Below are 15,525 nucleotides of genomic sequence, written 5' to 3' on the forward strand. Positions count from 1 at the left end.
CTAGAATTGCAAAAAGGATGTGTTTGAGTTAAGGTGGTACATCACTTTTCCAATATCTTTACTAAGAAAGCATTGATTGTTTTTTCCTCTGGGATGAAGTAGCATTCTCCTTGTTCCTCTCCTGACTTTATCTCACTTTCTGAACAGAACTTGCTGTAACAATCAGTTCATATCCATGCATCTCACTATGCCATGCTGAGCCAAGAATCATGATAGCTTTATTATTCTGAAGATGTCAGTATTAGTCTGATTTGCTGCAGAATTATCAAACAAGTAGTCATGGGAACCTAACCATAACATGAATTCATCTGGATGGTGCCCTCTTTCTCTCCATCCTCCCTTTCGTTTGATGCTCAGACTCATGGAGTTTTGTGTCAGCAGTATCTACCTGGTATCCACCCCACATGAATGAAATGGTATCTCGAATACATGCACGAGTATTTGAATTCAGCAAGTTGCACATGACCCACGAGAGAAAAAAATTTAATAACCTGACACCTTGCTGAGCAGCTGCTGTGCCACTGAGCACGAAATACGCAGCGAGAATGACCCCAAATTATTCCAAAGTAAAGTAAGTCCAATGAATTTTTATTTTTTAGTTAGCAAACCAAATTCAGGAAATTAGGAACTCATTACAGATGATATTCCATTAGAAAGTGTAAAGAAAACCCCCAACAACCCTGTCAAATTAGTTTTCTGAAGACAGAGAGCTGAGTGAAATTATTAATAAGTTGTTAATAGAGGCCATCCTTTGGATTGGGCTTTTAGTACCTATTAAATCAAAGCTGTGAACGATTATGCATTCTTGTAGGTATGTGCTCCTCCCCTGCTAAACTCACATTTTCTAGACATTTTTAAGCACACTAGTCATTTGGTAGCCAAATTACCCTGACTTTTAGTCCCAGTTAACTTTGGAATACAAAACATCACTATTTCCTAAACTTCAGAGGGAGGGAAAAAAAAAATCTGTAATCTATATTGCAGAAGCCTGAGAGAGGTACTTTTGCACAAAGCTGGTTCCGAATAGTCAAAGAGTTTGGCTGCTACTGGACAGACAATCTGGCAAAGAGACACACAAACAGCACAGTGATATAAGAAGAGTTAAAATGCAAAAGGCGTCTCCTGTTTCCTAAATGATCCAACATGGCAACACTTATGCCTGTTATTCTCATGAAATGTGTTCTTCTTTCAAAACAGAGTTTAAGTGGGTTGAATTAAATTTGATTTTTTCTCCAATCAGTAGCACTTTCCACAGTTGCCACTGTACCCTGCCGGGATCGTGTTCCATGTTCACTGTTGTTGGGTTGGCTCAGGGGGATGTAGAGGATGGGGCAGAGAGAGGTGTGTTAACTGCATGAAGGTTTACAGGCCTAAAGGGGCACCTGTCGTCTGGAAACCCTGTTACAGAAGCTTAATAGATTTTATGTGGCGGACAATTGATTTCTTATACAATACCTGTACAGAAGAGAAAATTAACGTTCAACCAACCAGGACAAGAAATGTAATATGTGGCTGAGTGCAGTTAATCATGTAAGCCTCAAGACAGAGATCCATCAGATCTGAAAATGGGAGATTAATACATTACCATAAGTCCACATATGCAGAATGCATTAAAAGTTTGTTCTAGCCACAGGAAACAGTCTGAGTGTACCTCATGAGAACAAAAAAATACATAAAAATGTGAAGATTTAAAGTCTCTTCCTGTCCCTCAGGTTGAATTCCCAAATAATTTTGACTTCACATCCATTTTTTTTAGCTTTTATTTTCTGAAAGGCGGATGGTTTTTGCATCTTTGAGATGACTGCTTAGATGGAGACAAATCTAGAAATCTCTAGACAAAATAGAAAAAAAGTCTTGTGAATTCATCACTCAAGTATCCTGTTGTGCCACTGATTATCTTTTGGGATTGCTGCATATGGTTTCAAAGATATCATCAGGCACTGTCCCTGCCAGAACTACCAGAGGCAGTCTGTTAGAATTTTTAATTCTGAGCAAAAGAAAAGAGAACTTATTTTGGCAGAGGAAGAGGGATATTACATGTCAATTTACTCACTCTTTCAGTCAGAGATTTCTCCAATAGCAGAACACAGGGAAAAGGTAATTAAGACAAGTAATATTGCCCCACTCTAGCAATGTCAGCCAGCTAATCAGATGGGTCCCATCAGATGATTAGGCAAACAAAGTTTTGATAGAAGTTTTACTGAGCACTCTGTAATCAGTCATGCTGGGAGAAGTGAGGAAAGCTTTTGACAGAAGAAGAAATCACTCTAGTAGTAAAGGACTGCTGGGTTTTATTTCTGCTCATGATTTATCGTGTGATTTTGGATTAACCACTGTGTGTCCTGGGACAAGAGTACTCACTTAGAGCTTGGATGGTCTAACTTTGTCTTCTTCCTTGCTCTGCTGAGTCTGATGACCTTCACAGAGCCTCGTACATCCAGGGCCAATAATCAGCTACTGAAAGGCACTGTCCACCCCTGTCAGGCATATAATTCTGGACAGAAATCCAGATCCCTGGGAAGTTTACTAATAGACATACAGGTGGGTATAAGCTGAAGGTGGTATGCAGAGGAACAGAGGTTTTAAGAAGTGCCCTCTCAGTCTTGAGCTATGTTTACAGGCTCTACTCCACATATCCACATCAGTCCTCTGCGTGTTGCAAATCTGAAGTGGCGGGAGTGTTCCAGCCTGAAATGAGTGACTTTGAGGGCTACTGCTACCCCTTTAATTTAAAGGAGGTTCTGCCAACTTTTGTAAACATTAAATTGCAAGGCTAAAAAACCTCAAATTACCCCTGCTTATCTTCAAGATTCTCCAGTAGTTTCAAGGTGCATGTCCTGAATTACACCTACTGAGGGAGAAAACAGTTTAGACTTGTCCTGACCGAATATTGTATTTTGTGTAACACCTCATCAAATTTTTGCCTTTCCTTGCAAAACAGGTGGTTGGAATATGGCAGAATTTGGTCTTGTGCAACCAGCTAAAATCATCATAAATCATTTCTGCTTAGATGCAGCACATTTATCTCCATGTGATGCTGTCAGATGGAATCAATGCATTTAAGTTTTAAGAACAAAGCCTTCCCTTAGAAAAGTATTACTGAGAAACTGAAAGAGTTTAGGAAGAAGTAATAAAGGGTAAATTAAAAATCATTCTTGCAACTTCTGAGAAAACCAAGTAAGGGAAAAAAGATTGTACTACTGTAGCTTCCAAAATGAAATTGGTGTGTCCTCATCATTCAGGCAGATACAACAGCTAGGAGCAGATATTGTATGCCAGTGGAAGGAATATATATTGCACACATAAAAGGCTGCAACATAAATTTGAAGAAATATGGGACTCCTTCATATAGGTAGGTCAAACTTTTCCCTCAAGCAGATAATTACAGGCTTGGGGTGAGTAAATCTTATTAGCCTCTCAGCACCTTATCTCCCCTCATGGAGACTGGTAGTAGATATATAGTAGATATATTCTACTTCAGTCACTTTCTGGATTGCACGTTAGATATTGCCTTATGCAGTCCAGTCCTAACTAGGACCACTGTACTTCACAGTGGAATGGCTATGGATGGCCCGTAAACAGGTCATACCAGAGAACGGAGGAAAACAGATTCCCAGAGTTTGGAATGGGTGGGTGTTACAAAAGGAGATGGAAAGAAAAAAGTTCAGTACACAGCTCCTCTCTTTATGATATCACTGGATTCCAACATACCACTCGAATGTTACAGTCTGGGATCTTGTTTTTGAGTGAGCAGGGCAGGCTGGGGCAGCCCAGGTCACCAGGCACCTCCATAGAGATGGCCAAGGTCACCTCAGGCTGGGCTGGGCTGAAATGGGACTCCTGGGCCCATGGGCATGGTGGGAGAAGGCTCCAGGGGCAGCTGGTAAGGGACAGTAAGGCTTATTAGTGCCTCCAGACGCTGACAGTACGGATATTTTACCACAGATCTTTTGACTTGTGTTGTTTTACTCCAGTATTATATCAATAACCTTAGGCAGTCAGTTACAGCCTCTCGAGGATAACATATTCATGCTACTCACTGTGTCGTCCTCTATGGGAGAAGAAAGGGGATGTGTCTCTCATGACCCAGGTCAAGTTCCAAGCAGAGTAACCAGGAGGAAGAGAAGAGCTCCTTGACGGGTGATCCGAGGTGCTCAGACCTTTCATTAAAAAAACACAAGAGAGAAAACCCCATTATGTATGATGTACCTGTTTGCATGCAACACATCAAGTGCAAAGATCTTAAACAACTTTACAGACCATATGCAGCAAGCACTGATATTCAACTACTTGGTTCTTCCTTCCTGATACAGGAATGCACAGGGAGACAGGAGACTAATTGCCTTACATTGCAAAATCATCATCACCTAGAAAAACTGTCAAATTTCATCTCCCACTTATTTGAAATTCTCTTTGACCTTTCAGTCCCCCAGTTTGTCTGGTTTTTTCATAAGTTTTGCTGGCATGAGGAGATCTTGCACACATGTACCCATCTTCTGTTCAACAAACCAATGCATCTCAAAGATGCTTTTGGTGATTCAAACACTACAGTGGCCCAGAACAGGTGAGGTTCTGTACAAACCTGCACTAACTCTGCAGGACCGTGATAATATTAGAGCTGATCAGAAACAGTATGTGAAATAACATATGAGACCAACGAGCAAAGTAGAATTCTGCAAGCTTTGAGAATACAAATTTTGTCCATGAATGTCCAAGTTGGGTTTTCTGAAGATATCAGGATCTTGAGCATGCTGATCTCATTTCTTGAGGTTCTCAGGGGAAAAGTAGGATTTAACTTTGTAAAAATACAGGAAGCCAAAACTTGCATTTGGGAGCTTTGATGGATGGAAAAAATAAACCTCTAGATTTCTGATTTCTCACAAGCCATAAGGAATTTGGCGTTCAGAGAGAAAATAAAAAGTACATTTTTGATCTATTAACAAATATTTTTGCCAAGTAAGAACTCTTCAGTTACTTCCTTGAATTCTTTAAGTGCAATGCTAAATTTTGCTGTAATAATAGCAAAAAAAAAAAATTGGTGATAACTCTCAAGAAAAAGTTTGGAAAAACTTTCTGTAAAAATAGGCATTCACTAACGTAATAATTGATTCAGAGTGCTGATGAACTGTTCTGTTAGATGAATAAATAGTAACTGATAATAAAAGACACATTCAAGAGGATAATAGTAAGCAAGGTAAATGGCTGAAGACTTCGGGGAAACCCTGCTTTGATTGTAAAAGCTCTGCTTAGCCCTGCTTTCTACTTCCACTGAAGTAAAACTTGAAAATTTCAGAGGGACTTGTCAGAAGCTTAAATACCAAGTGTTAGCTGTGCCCTATCTTGTTCTCAATGCAATCTCATTTTTAGCACACTCTTGTAACTGAATAACTATAGCAAAACCAAGAGAAAAATAACCATTCTTACGTAAGAGCTGTAACTCTTGCTCATTGCTTAGAGCAGTAATCTTCTAGATAAAAATGAACTCCACACTGTACTGTAAAACATTCTTGAGTGGAAAAAAATTAATATCCCTAATGGCTCAATTAAACCTGGTCTCTATGCTAGGTTATGGTGCAGTAACTAAACACCCATTATTGTTGTCTGGAATACAGGGACACAGACAATCAGGACAGTGAGTTATGAGTGTAGGTAGCAAACCTACTGTCCTGCCTTCAGCTGTCACTGACAGGTAACTACAGAATAATCTGTATACTGGCTTTTCCTTCCTAACATCAAAACATGGTTGACACGTCTTTCAGCAGCCCCTGATAAAGCTGGTTGTGGCAAATAATGCCAGATTTCACTAGAACACTTATAATAGCTGATAAAAGCAGGTTTTTTTCCCTACAAATGTGCTTCACTTTTATGCTAATATAAAATAATCAATAAAATAAGAATATTAATAAAAAATGAGCTCCTGAAATAAGCTGATTTTCAAAGTGTTTTGCCTGATGTGAGATGTCTGACCAGTATCAATATCTCTGTTATACAACACCTGTACCCAATGACTCTTCCAAAATGGGGAATGATTTAATATCCTTAACACAGATTATGGATCTCCCAAAAAACAAGAACTCCAAGGCCTCTTTACCCCAAACAGACCCAAATGCATGCAGATGTCATTCATTTAGCACTAACAGAGAGTCAAGACTTGGGGTCGCAATCCTGAGAAAACTTCACACAAACCTGAAACACTGACCTGCTTCCCACCTCTATTCTCATGGCAAAGTAATCTGAGAGAACGACACCGAGGGGCATTTCTCTTCCTAGTGCTTCAGTCACAGAACCCAAAATTAAATCTCTGAAACTGCCCTGACCAGCCTTACCTGGGAATCAGTACCACAGAGATCAGCTACACTACTCCAAATTCCCTGGCACCTCTCACGTTTCCAAAAATGCCTCTCCATAGCACATTCTTCAGAAATTGTGCCCACCTTCAGCCCCAGCTAAGTGGAAATGTTCCCTCTGGTGCCAACGTGTGCAGTAAATTGAGACGAAAAATAAAGCTGGACATCTGAGCAGAGAAGACAAGGCAGTCCAGGCACATGAACCTCCCCTCTATCAGCAGCAAGAGATAACATAAAAAATTGAAAGTTTTTCTCTATTTTTAAAGAACAGTATGGATTCAGTTCAATTCACTTTAACCTAATAACTTTTTTTTTCATATTCTTTAGGATTAATTTTGGAACTTCAACTCAGATGATTTGCTTGGGCTATTGGTCTGAACTCGAAGACAAGAAGATTGTATCAGGAGTTATGAATCTTTCCCAATTAAGTTATCTTCAGAGAAAGATGCTGGGTAAAAGGTTTTTGTATAGCCAAGAGGCTACTCTTCACAGTGAGGAATGATTTGATTTCAGAGTGAGCTATGGGTTAGGAAAAGGAGAGACCTTTCTTCTTCCCCCTCCAGGGCATTTTACGTCCAGAAAGGTAATAACAGAAGATTTTTTTTCAGCTAAATAAATGCTTCTTGTGCAACAAGGATAACGCAAATGTAGACCACACTCTAGTCATTTTACAAAATAAAGGGGTTTTCCCCTCTTCAAAACAATTTAAGCCAGAAGGCACTGAGAAAATTTGTCTCTTTCTTTTTAGATATGTTAACCTCCCATTCCAGTTGTTCGTACCACAGTACTCTGTCACTTGTCAAAAGTAACCCTAACCTTTAAAAGAAATTAATGGATTAGCAACTGAAAGCTGACAACTCCATTTTTGGTAGACAGAAGTATGGCAAGGTACAACAGAGGTTTCTTTTATATTCCTGCCTAAAGACATATGCAGGGCCAAATCCTGACCCAAGGTGCTCCATCACAGCAAGAAACATGCACCTGAAGAGAACATATGACATTTCTGTTTTTTAAACTTGTGCAAAGGAATCTCCTCAGGGGATGTGAAATTCATTCAGCTCACCAAGAGTTCCAGTAAAAGAAAATAGAAAATGGCTCATGTACTGAAGTGAAGCCTCAGGGCTACAAATTCATTAAATAAAATATTTATGTATTATTTTAATGAAAAATACCTCTTTAATAGAACAACGTGTTCACATAAAAGTGGAACAACAAAAAAAGCTTTCTCCTTGGGTAATTTTTAAACAAACAGGATTTACTCCCTTTTTTGTCTTTTCTGGAAGAAGGAAGAAACATCCCCAGCAATTAACATATATAGTTTTCTAAAGTTCCATGCAGTGTAGAAATGTAAATGAATTTTTACCAAAACACTCAAGCTTTCTTTAACCAAAAACCACACCTACATGTAACCGAATATTGCTTATTACTACCTTTTGATATTGCTTCTTTATTCAGCTTTCTCACTTTGTTGAGCTGTATTATTCACCATTTTTTTAGTGGCAAATCTGAGGTGACAAACCAGCATGTACCTGTCCTCTAGATTTCAGAGTTGCAATAGATGTGAATGATAATAACTGAGATCAATACCTACTTTCAGCTACATCTGCATCTAAAAAAATACCTCAAAATCTTTCATGTTTGTTTGTGTGGAAATCATAAGTCAGCTTTAGTAGTATTTGTGGCTCTGATTTATAACAGCAATCAATGGAGTAGTTATTAGCAATTATTACAATAATGTGCTTAGAAACAGCCGCCATTAAGATCTGGATTTTCCAATCTCTGGAAAAGCCTGACATTTCAGAAAAGGTTATTCCAGTTCTAAGTAAAAGGTGCAATTTCCCACAGAAGGATATTACGCCATAAAGATCTGGATTTTCCAGTCTCTGGGAAAGCCTGACATTTCAGAAAAGGTTATTCCAGTTCTAAGTAAAAGGTAGCAATTTTCCACAGAAAGAATATTACACAGTTATCTTTCCTCTATTAAGAAAAGGAAGGACTAAACTACTCAGAACCAAGGCAACTTTATTTCATTGAAACAAAAAATCTTACAGAGAGCTGACTGCCCCAGGTAAGGAAACCTCTGTAGATTTCTCCTAAGAACCAGAGACAGGCCAAGGACATCCTAAGGAAGAGGCAGATGCAACACTGCAGGACCCTGAAGCTGAACAACTCTACCTTGCGAGAGAGGTCTCAAGACCCTGGCATTTAAGAAGCCCTGTCTGGCTATGACCAGGAAGGTTTCTGGGCTTGCTTCTGTCTGGCTGAAAGTGAGAAGTCCAGAGGTCCTTGATAAAGGATTGATGATCTCCTAGCTCCACAGAAGTTCTTAGTTTCACTTTTTTGGGAAGGCAAAGGTATGCAAACTAAGGGAAAAAGATTGCCTGAGAATTCCCTCTCAGATTCACAACTGATCCTCACAATCACACTAGCAGTACTCGCACCACCTCTAAGAAGCTTTCATTTTTCCCCTCTTCCCATCTTCAAACATATTCAGTCATCCATGAAAGTGCAAAATACACATTATATCAAGGTGAACAAGCAGCATCATAAACAACAAATAGCCCAAGTAAAAGCTTTGTGAATAATCCATAGACCCAACTATGCTCATACATATGCTCATTGTCTATATGACATTCAGAAGCAAAATTCAAATTCTGTTTATGGTGTAGCTGGAGAACAAGGCAAAGGGCAAGCTCGTTCCATGCAGTTTCTTGCTCTGAATAGTTGGTGAGCTTTACTTACACTAATGGGTGGATGTACTCCAGGGTTTCTTTTCACAGACCTTTTCTACAGTACAAAAATGTTCACTGACAGTCTGTCAAGTTTATCTTTTTCAGTTAAAAAATATATTTAATAATGCATTATGTTACAATGATTTTATGTCATATTGAAAGCCTGATGAGTGCAAATAAATGATAGTATGTGTGTGTCACAGAAACTGTGTTGGATTGCTGCAGAGAAGAAATTTGCATTCAGTGGGCTGTAGCAGACCTGTGGACAGTGAATTCAGTCAGACATACTACATGAGGCATAGAAGTGATTAACAACGCTGACTGGCAGATGCTTGATGAGTAAATTTGGGAATAGCATACACTTCCTGTACATGAAGCATGTGTCACTAATAAAATTGTATTTAACTCATCAACTGAGTTATCATTCTGGCCCTAACTATTACTTTTTTTTTCCCCCTTTGTAAGGCTTATTTAAAATTTTCTTTCAACCTCTTTCTGTTAGCCATGTATTTTTTCCCATCTCCTTTTCACAGGGAATATTAACTTTGGATTGAAAAAACCCAGATGCCTCAAAACGGATTAGTTCAATCAGCAAATAGGTGCTACACAGCCCTGACTAGGAGTACAAACTGCTATTGTATCTTGCCTTCTACTGACTAGGCAGTTCCCCTACCTACCACAACCCGTGAACATTAATTGATGCAAGGAGACTGTGCTAAGTCTGGGAGATATGGTCTGATCAGTGGACCTTGGCTCTGGAGGAAGAGGTGCACAGAACACCCAAACTGCAATTTGATCAAGGCACTGCAATAGGGAAATATTAACAAAGTATAATATGTTGCTGCTCATTACAGGAAAATAAATAATAATCCACATTTTCCGTACAAAGAGCATTAAAAAAAACCAATTTAAATGACCACGCTTATAATAACTAATATAGAAATTAATATTAAATATACTGCCATCTAGAGTATACTACCCCACCTCAGGTGCTGTGCAGTTGCTGAAGACTTGCCCAGTAAGACACCACAAAGTGGCAATGAATCACTCATAAAGAGCTCAGGGCCTCAGTTACAGACCAGACCAGGAATGGCTGAACGTTTGTTACTCATCTCTGTGCACACAAGAAACCTTTAAAAAAATCCAGCAACAGACTGATTTTGGCTGCAATAATCTTTTACAGCACAATTAAGCACCTCCGTGGGCAACACACAGAAAACAAAGGACTGGGTGTTAGTAATTGAACTGCTCTCAACTCTGGTTCATCTCCTCAAAGGTGAAGGCTGCCAGCCAGTACGGTGTCAAGGGATGTGCTTCTCCTGCTTGCCGACCCTGCAGCTTTGTTAAACAGAGGGGAAAAGCCCTTCAGTGGCAAAGCTCCATGCACAAACACATTTTGGATGCTTATGCTTTGTATCAGCTTTTAGAAATTTTGGAGTCAGAACTGGAAAAGGAGCGTTGGGGTGGTGATTTTGTGGGGCTGAGGTGTTTCAACACACGACAGTACTTGTCCTTGTCTTTGGACTGATAAATGCATCTGAATTACTGACCAGATATGTAGTGAAAACCAGGAGCCATTACGTTTAGCTGCTTCCTGCAGCACAGACAGACCTTCAGACACTGCAGACAGCAAGAAAGTGCCAGATAGAAGTCTGTGGAATTGGTAACCTTTCTACTAAGGCACACTAAAATACTTCAGGTTGCACTAAGGCACACTAAAATACTTAAGGTTGCAGATGTTCTGAATTTTTTCTGTACATGTGAAAATAAAGTGACCCTTCCACTGCTGTCTGTGGTATTCGTCTACCGTAGCTCAGAAAAACTTCCAACAAAACAACCAAGAGACAGTACTAATGTTTGGTATCTGTTCATTCACGGTCATTAAGAGCCCTTCCAGTGCCTGCTGCACTGACCTCAGAAGGGTCCATTAGTCCAAAGGACTTCAGAGCAGCTGCTTACCAGTATGATTGCTACACAAGTATATATACTTTCTCTCTATATATGTGTATATAAACACACAACATACTATAGCAGTGTGATCACTACACCAGTATATATGCTATACCAGCATGATTCTCATCTTTAGAACTGGGGTCCTGGTGCCACATATTCCCAACGTCCATCTATTTGCATGTCTTGGATTACTCTTCTGCATGTACTTTCCTCCAGTCTCTACCCAGTAACATAACCTCTAGAACCATAGTGGCCAGACTTTCAAGGAAGATAAATACTTGTTTTGACAGTGTTTCAATAATCCATTAAACTTACTGACTTCAAAACACATAGTGCTTTTACCTTGGAATTCCGCATAGGTACACGTACACCCGGTTGGACTCTCTCATAAGATCTGCACACTTCCTACACAATTTTAAGTAGTGGGATTAAACAAATGAAAAGAAACAAACTCAGAAACAACCTCCTGCTCTTTATGCACTTAAAATTCTCTTTCGTGCAATATTGACTGCAGACTAAACCACAATGCGTACACAAACTCACACTACTAAGCAGTTCTCACTTTAACACAGCTGCAGATACTTAGATACTCAGTGGCTTGCAGTCCCTGCAAATTTTAATACAAGCTTGTATTTTTCTCAACATCTGCCTTTTGATCTGTCTTGTGCTTTAAGGTGTGGCATTCAATGCTCACTTATTTTTGTCTCTGTATTTCTTGTCGGTGGATAAAAACATATTTTTATGTTCAATTCTTGAACATTTAAATGATGGGAGAATTAATATTTGGAGGTTTCAGTGAAGATCTGAACCTTTGTGGTCTGCAGGAGTCTTTTCACCCTCAGAGCAGGCAGCCTGATCACCTCCCACACTTTCATGCCATGTCAGTACCTCAGTCTCTGGAGACACTTGTAATAAAATTTAGGAAACATTTTTTTCTTTCATATCCAGTAACTAAATGCCTCTCTTCTCACTCAAATCATCTACAGTCACACATGACCTGAGCATTTAAAACCCTTTCTTCCACTGCACTGCAGAATTGAACTTGAATGGGAGGTGAAGAGGAAACAGTCCATTTTCACACACCTATTGCATATCAGAGGGAAGAACAAACTTTTTTCCTATGGTTCCTAATACAGACACGTGACAACTTAAAGGTCCCAGTTCAGCCTGAGTTAATCTGAGAAGCGTCTTTACTTTGCTTCAGCTGATTTATGCAGGTTTACCCAGGAACCCTCATTCCCTGTATCCAATAATACTACTACATATATCTCTTTCTTTGTGAAAAAATCTTTTTTGGACACGTGCACCACCCTTCCTCCTCAAAGACCATGTCCAGAACACTCTCATCCACCACCTGGCATAAGCCCACCTTAGGTACAAGCTGGTCTTGTTTTGCTCCCTGGAACCATTCATCACTGCCAGCTGCAAATGGTAGCCAGTAAATACTGGTTATTTGGGAGAAAGCAACAGCAGTGGCATAAGTCAGACTTATTTTTTTCCTTGTTATTATCATTATTACTATTATTGCATCTGTGAAAGAAGGCAAATTCTATTGCTTACTGCATAAATGCAGGTGAAAGATCATGTTGGCAGAAGGCTCAACAATTGGCTCCATATATAGAAATACAAATCCAAGGGCTTTTTTTTTTTTTTTTGAATCAGACATCCCTACCCATTCACATTGAAAATAGTCCCCAAGCAAAGGAAATAAAATACAGTAACTTCAGGTAAAAACTGGATATTTCCTGCACAAAAGAGGCAGAAATTCTGAAGTGATGTCTCCCATAGAAATTGTGCCTCAACTGTACCACGCAGACAGAGGGAACACTTTCAGAAAGGTCACTGCAGCTGCACAGGCTTTGTGCACCTTTAATTGACAGAATAATTCTGAAATCTTGTAATACAAAGATGGCATTTTAGAAGAAGAAACTTTTTAAATATGCCCACCATATCAAAACATAAAATGAATGCTCAGAGGAATCAGATGAAGCCCTACATATGCACAACAGACACAAACTGTGAAGAAGTGACAGTTACGAATTTCCCACCATTTTTATGGCTAAACCCATTTATTTGCTGCATTAAGCATTTCTGTTAAGATACTGTGTTGCAGAATAGCAACAAAAAGTGCAAGGTGTTTTGGTACCAGAGAAAATACAAGACATTTGTTAGTGGTAGGCAAGCTGCATTATTTCTAAAAATAGCAAAAGGGTGCAATGACTATTTCAATCTAAAGCACAGCTGTCTTGGCAGGAACAATAAAAACTACTTCATATTCCCTTTACTGGGAAAGATGCCAATGTGCTTATATTGTCTATTTTCACTGCAACATTTAATTTCACTTAAGGTAAAGGACAGCATCTCTGACTACAACTGTGGGGTATTTAGATGTGAAAGTACTTCTCAAGGAAGTTCTGCAAGTGCTGCCAAAATGAAGGCCGTAAAGGACCTGAGCAAGGCATGAGGAACCCCTGTCTTGACTCAGATAGACACCTCTGAGTTAAACACGAGTAGACTGTAAAAGGGAAGTTGCTTGTCATTCTGTTTTTCAGGTGCAAAATTAAAATAAGCAGTATCTCTGGAGACATCCCAAGCTCTTTGGGATGTTTTGGGGTCCTTGGCACAATTTTGCTCTGTATAGCTGCTTTCCAAAGATCTTAACTGTTAGCTAGTCCACAGCATTCATGTAAGAGAGGTGAGCGATGTTGGAAAGCAGCCCATACCACCAGCCACCTCTGTCCTCTGCTGGATGGCACCAGAGCAGTTCAGTTATGTGATACAAAGGGTGGTACTACAGCTCAAGGTAAGACCGTGTTTGGGAGGCAGGATGGCCCAGATTCTCTCTGGCAATGCAAACTGTGCTCCTGTTAAGTCCTATTCGGACTTGTAATTGGCTTCTGATACAAAGACAATCATCCAAATTTTCAATGGAAAAAAATGGACATAAGAATTATACACCTCTTATGTGTATGGTCACTGATGAACCACGGGATTAAACAGCCTGCTCAAATGACACGTTGCAAAATGGTAGCAAAGTTTAGAAAGGAAAACAACCTTTACTGTTTCCTTCTTCGCAGAGGTCTCCACTTCTAGTAGTCCAGTCCTGCCTCTGCCAAACTGCTTTACTCTATCTTGTGAAAGTGAAATTCAGAGCATTTGGAAAAAAGCCAGTGTGAGGATGAGATTGTAATCTATACAAAAATAAAAGAAAATAGCCTTGCAGAAATATCCAGAAGGACGGTAAGATACCTTACAACAAATTTTGGTTTTCCCCAAGTTTATGTCTACCTAAATGCCTTCCTGCAACAGAGAAATATCTTTGCTTTTCTTCCTCCCAAAATCTGCACTGTTCAAATAAGAATTTCCCAAAGTGATTACCAAAAGGCCTGTAAAAGAAATGATTACAAATGGCTGAGTTAACTGCTATGGATGGCCTCATCAGTCATCATAATGCGATCTCAGCACAAGCCTCATCAGGACAGGCAACTTGTCATGACAGATGACACCTCTTTAAGAAGACTTGCTCCCATGGCTTTTCCCCAAGAAATTCTCCTGGGATAAGGTACTTGCAAATAGTGGTCCTTAAGCAATAATCAAGGAGGAATCATCACCAGCTGCCTTCATAAGCTGCTTCAGTGATAGGGTTTGTTGAGTTTTGGGGTTTTTTTTTTTTAGTTTTACCGTTCGTCTCTGAGTGTGGAATTTTTTCTCTGTGTGCACATCTTGAAATCAAAGTACTTTCGGCAGCTGCTATAAAGGTGAATTTAGAGATGATGATAAGAGAGAAAAATTGAGAGAGAGGAGGCCTGAAAAGGCTGAGACAGCACTGCTAGCCTTACGCTACTTTTCCACTCCCAGCCAAAAATGCTGTAAAACAATTTCTAATCTATGCCTTATTTTCCACATCTAGAAAAGGAAGAGTATATACTCTATTGTACATCTGCTATGGAAACTGCTAAGTTGAATTTTTTTGAGTTATACAGCACATTCTGTAATGAACTAACATTCATACTAACAACCATTATAAATGAAGACCATAGACACTGTTTTGTGAACTGGATCTTGAGATCTAATTCCATTCCCACCTCTTCTTATCTGCAATGGAATCTAAGATAACTTGTGTAGTTTCTCCTTTTGCCTTTTTATTCTGGTACTTAAATGGAAGTAATGATGCTCACTGGGCTTGGGAATCCTTGAATAAAAAGCAGTAAATCTTTTTATGAACAAATGTCTAAGCAGGGTTTCAAAATGTAATTTCCCTTAAACTGTCCTGCTCCTCACACATAGAGTTTTTACTATGGCAACGGTAAAAAGCTTGTTTAAGAAGAACAGTTGGCTTCCTAATAACATACTTCTCTGTCACAGTGAAGAGGCAAACTATTTGCAATGAACAGTTTGCTCCTGAAATTTGGCACTTGTTGGGTGGTTGCAAATTGTTCATGGGCAGAATGCAGTTGATGAATACTTTGAAATTATTCAAATATTTACTGGGA

At 39.3% G+C, this 15,525-nt stretch overlaps 1 protein-coding gene across 1 annotated transcript in view; it reads right to left on the reverse strand.

The window, feature by feature from the left end:
* Positions 1–15,525, reverse strand: part of ALK (anaplastic lymphoma receptor tyrosine kinase) — a 307,709-nt gene that overhangs the window by 220,723 nt on the left and 71,461 nt on the right. The window contains exon 2 of the mRNA XM_017812959.1: positions 4,041–4,160. Coding sequence (XP_017668448.1) covers positions 4,041–4,083 — 43 coding nt within the window. The 5' untranslated portion in view covers positions 4,084–4,160. The remainder of the gene's footprint in view (positions 1–4,040; positions 4,161–15,525) is intronic.

This window comes from Lepidothrix coronata, unplaced genomic scaffold (genome assembly GCF_001604755.1).
Source record: "Lepidothrix coronata isolate B3197 unplaced genomic scaffold, Lepidothrix_coronata-1.0 Scaffold38, whole genome shotgun sequence".
Lineage (NCBI taxonomy): Eukaryota > Metazoa > Chordata > Aves > Passeriformes > Pipridae > Lepidothrix > Lepidothrix coronata.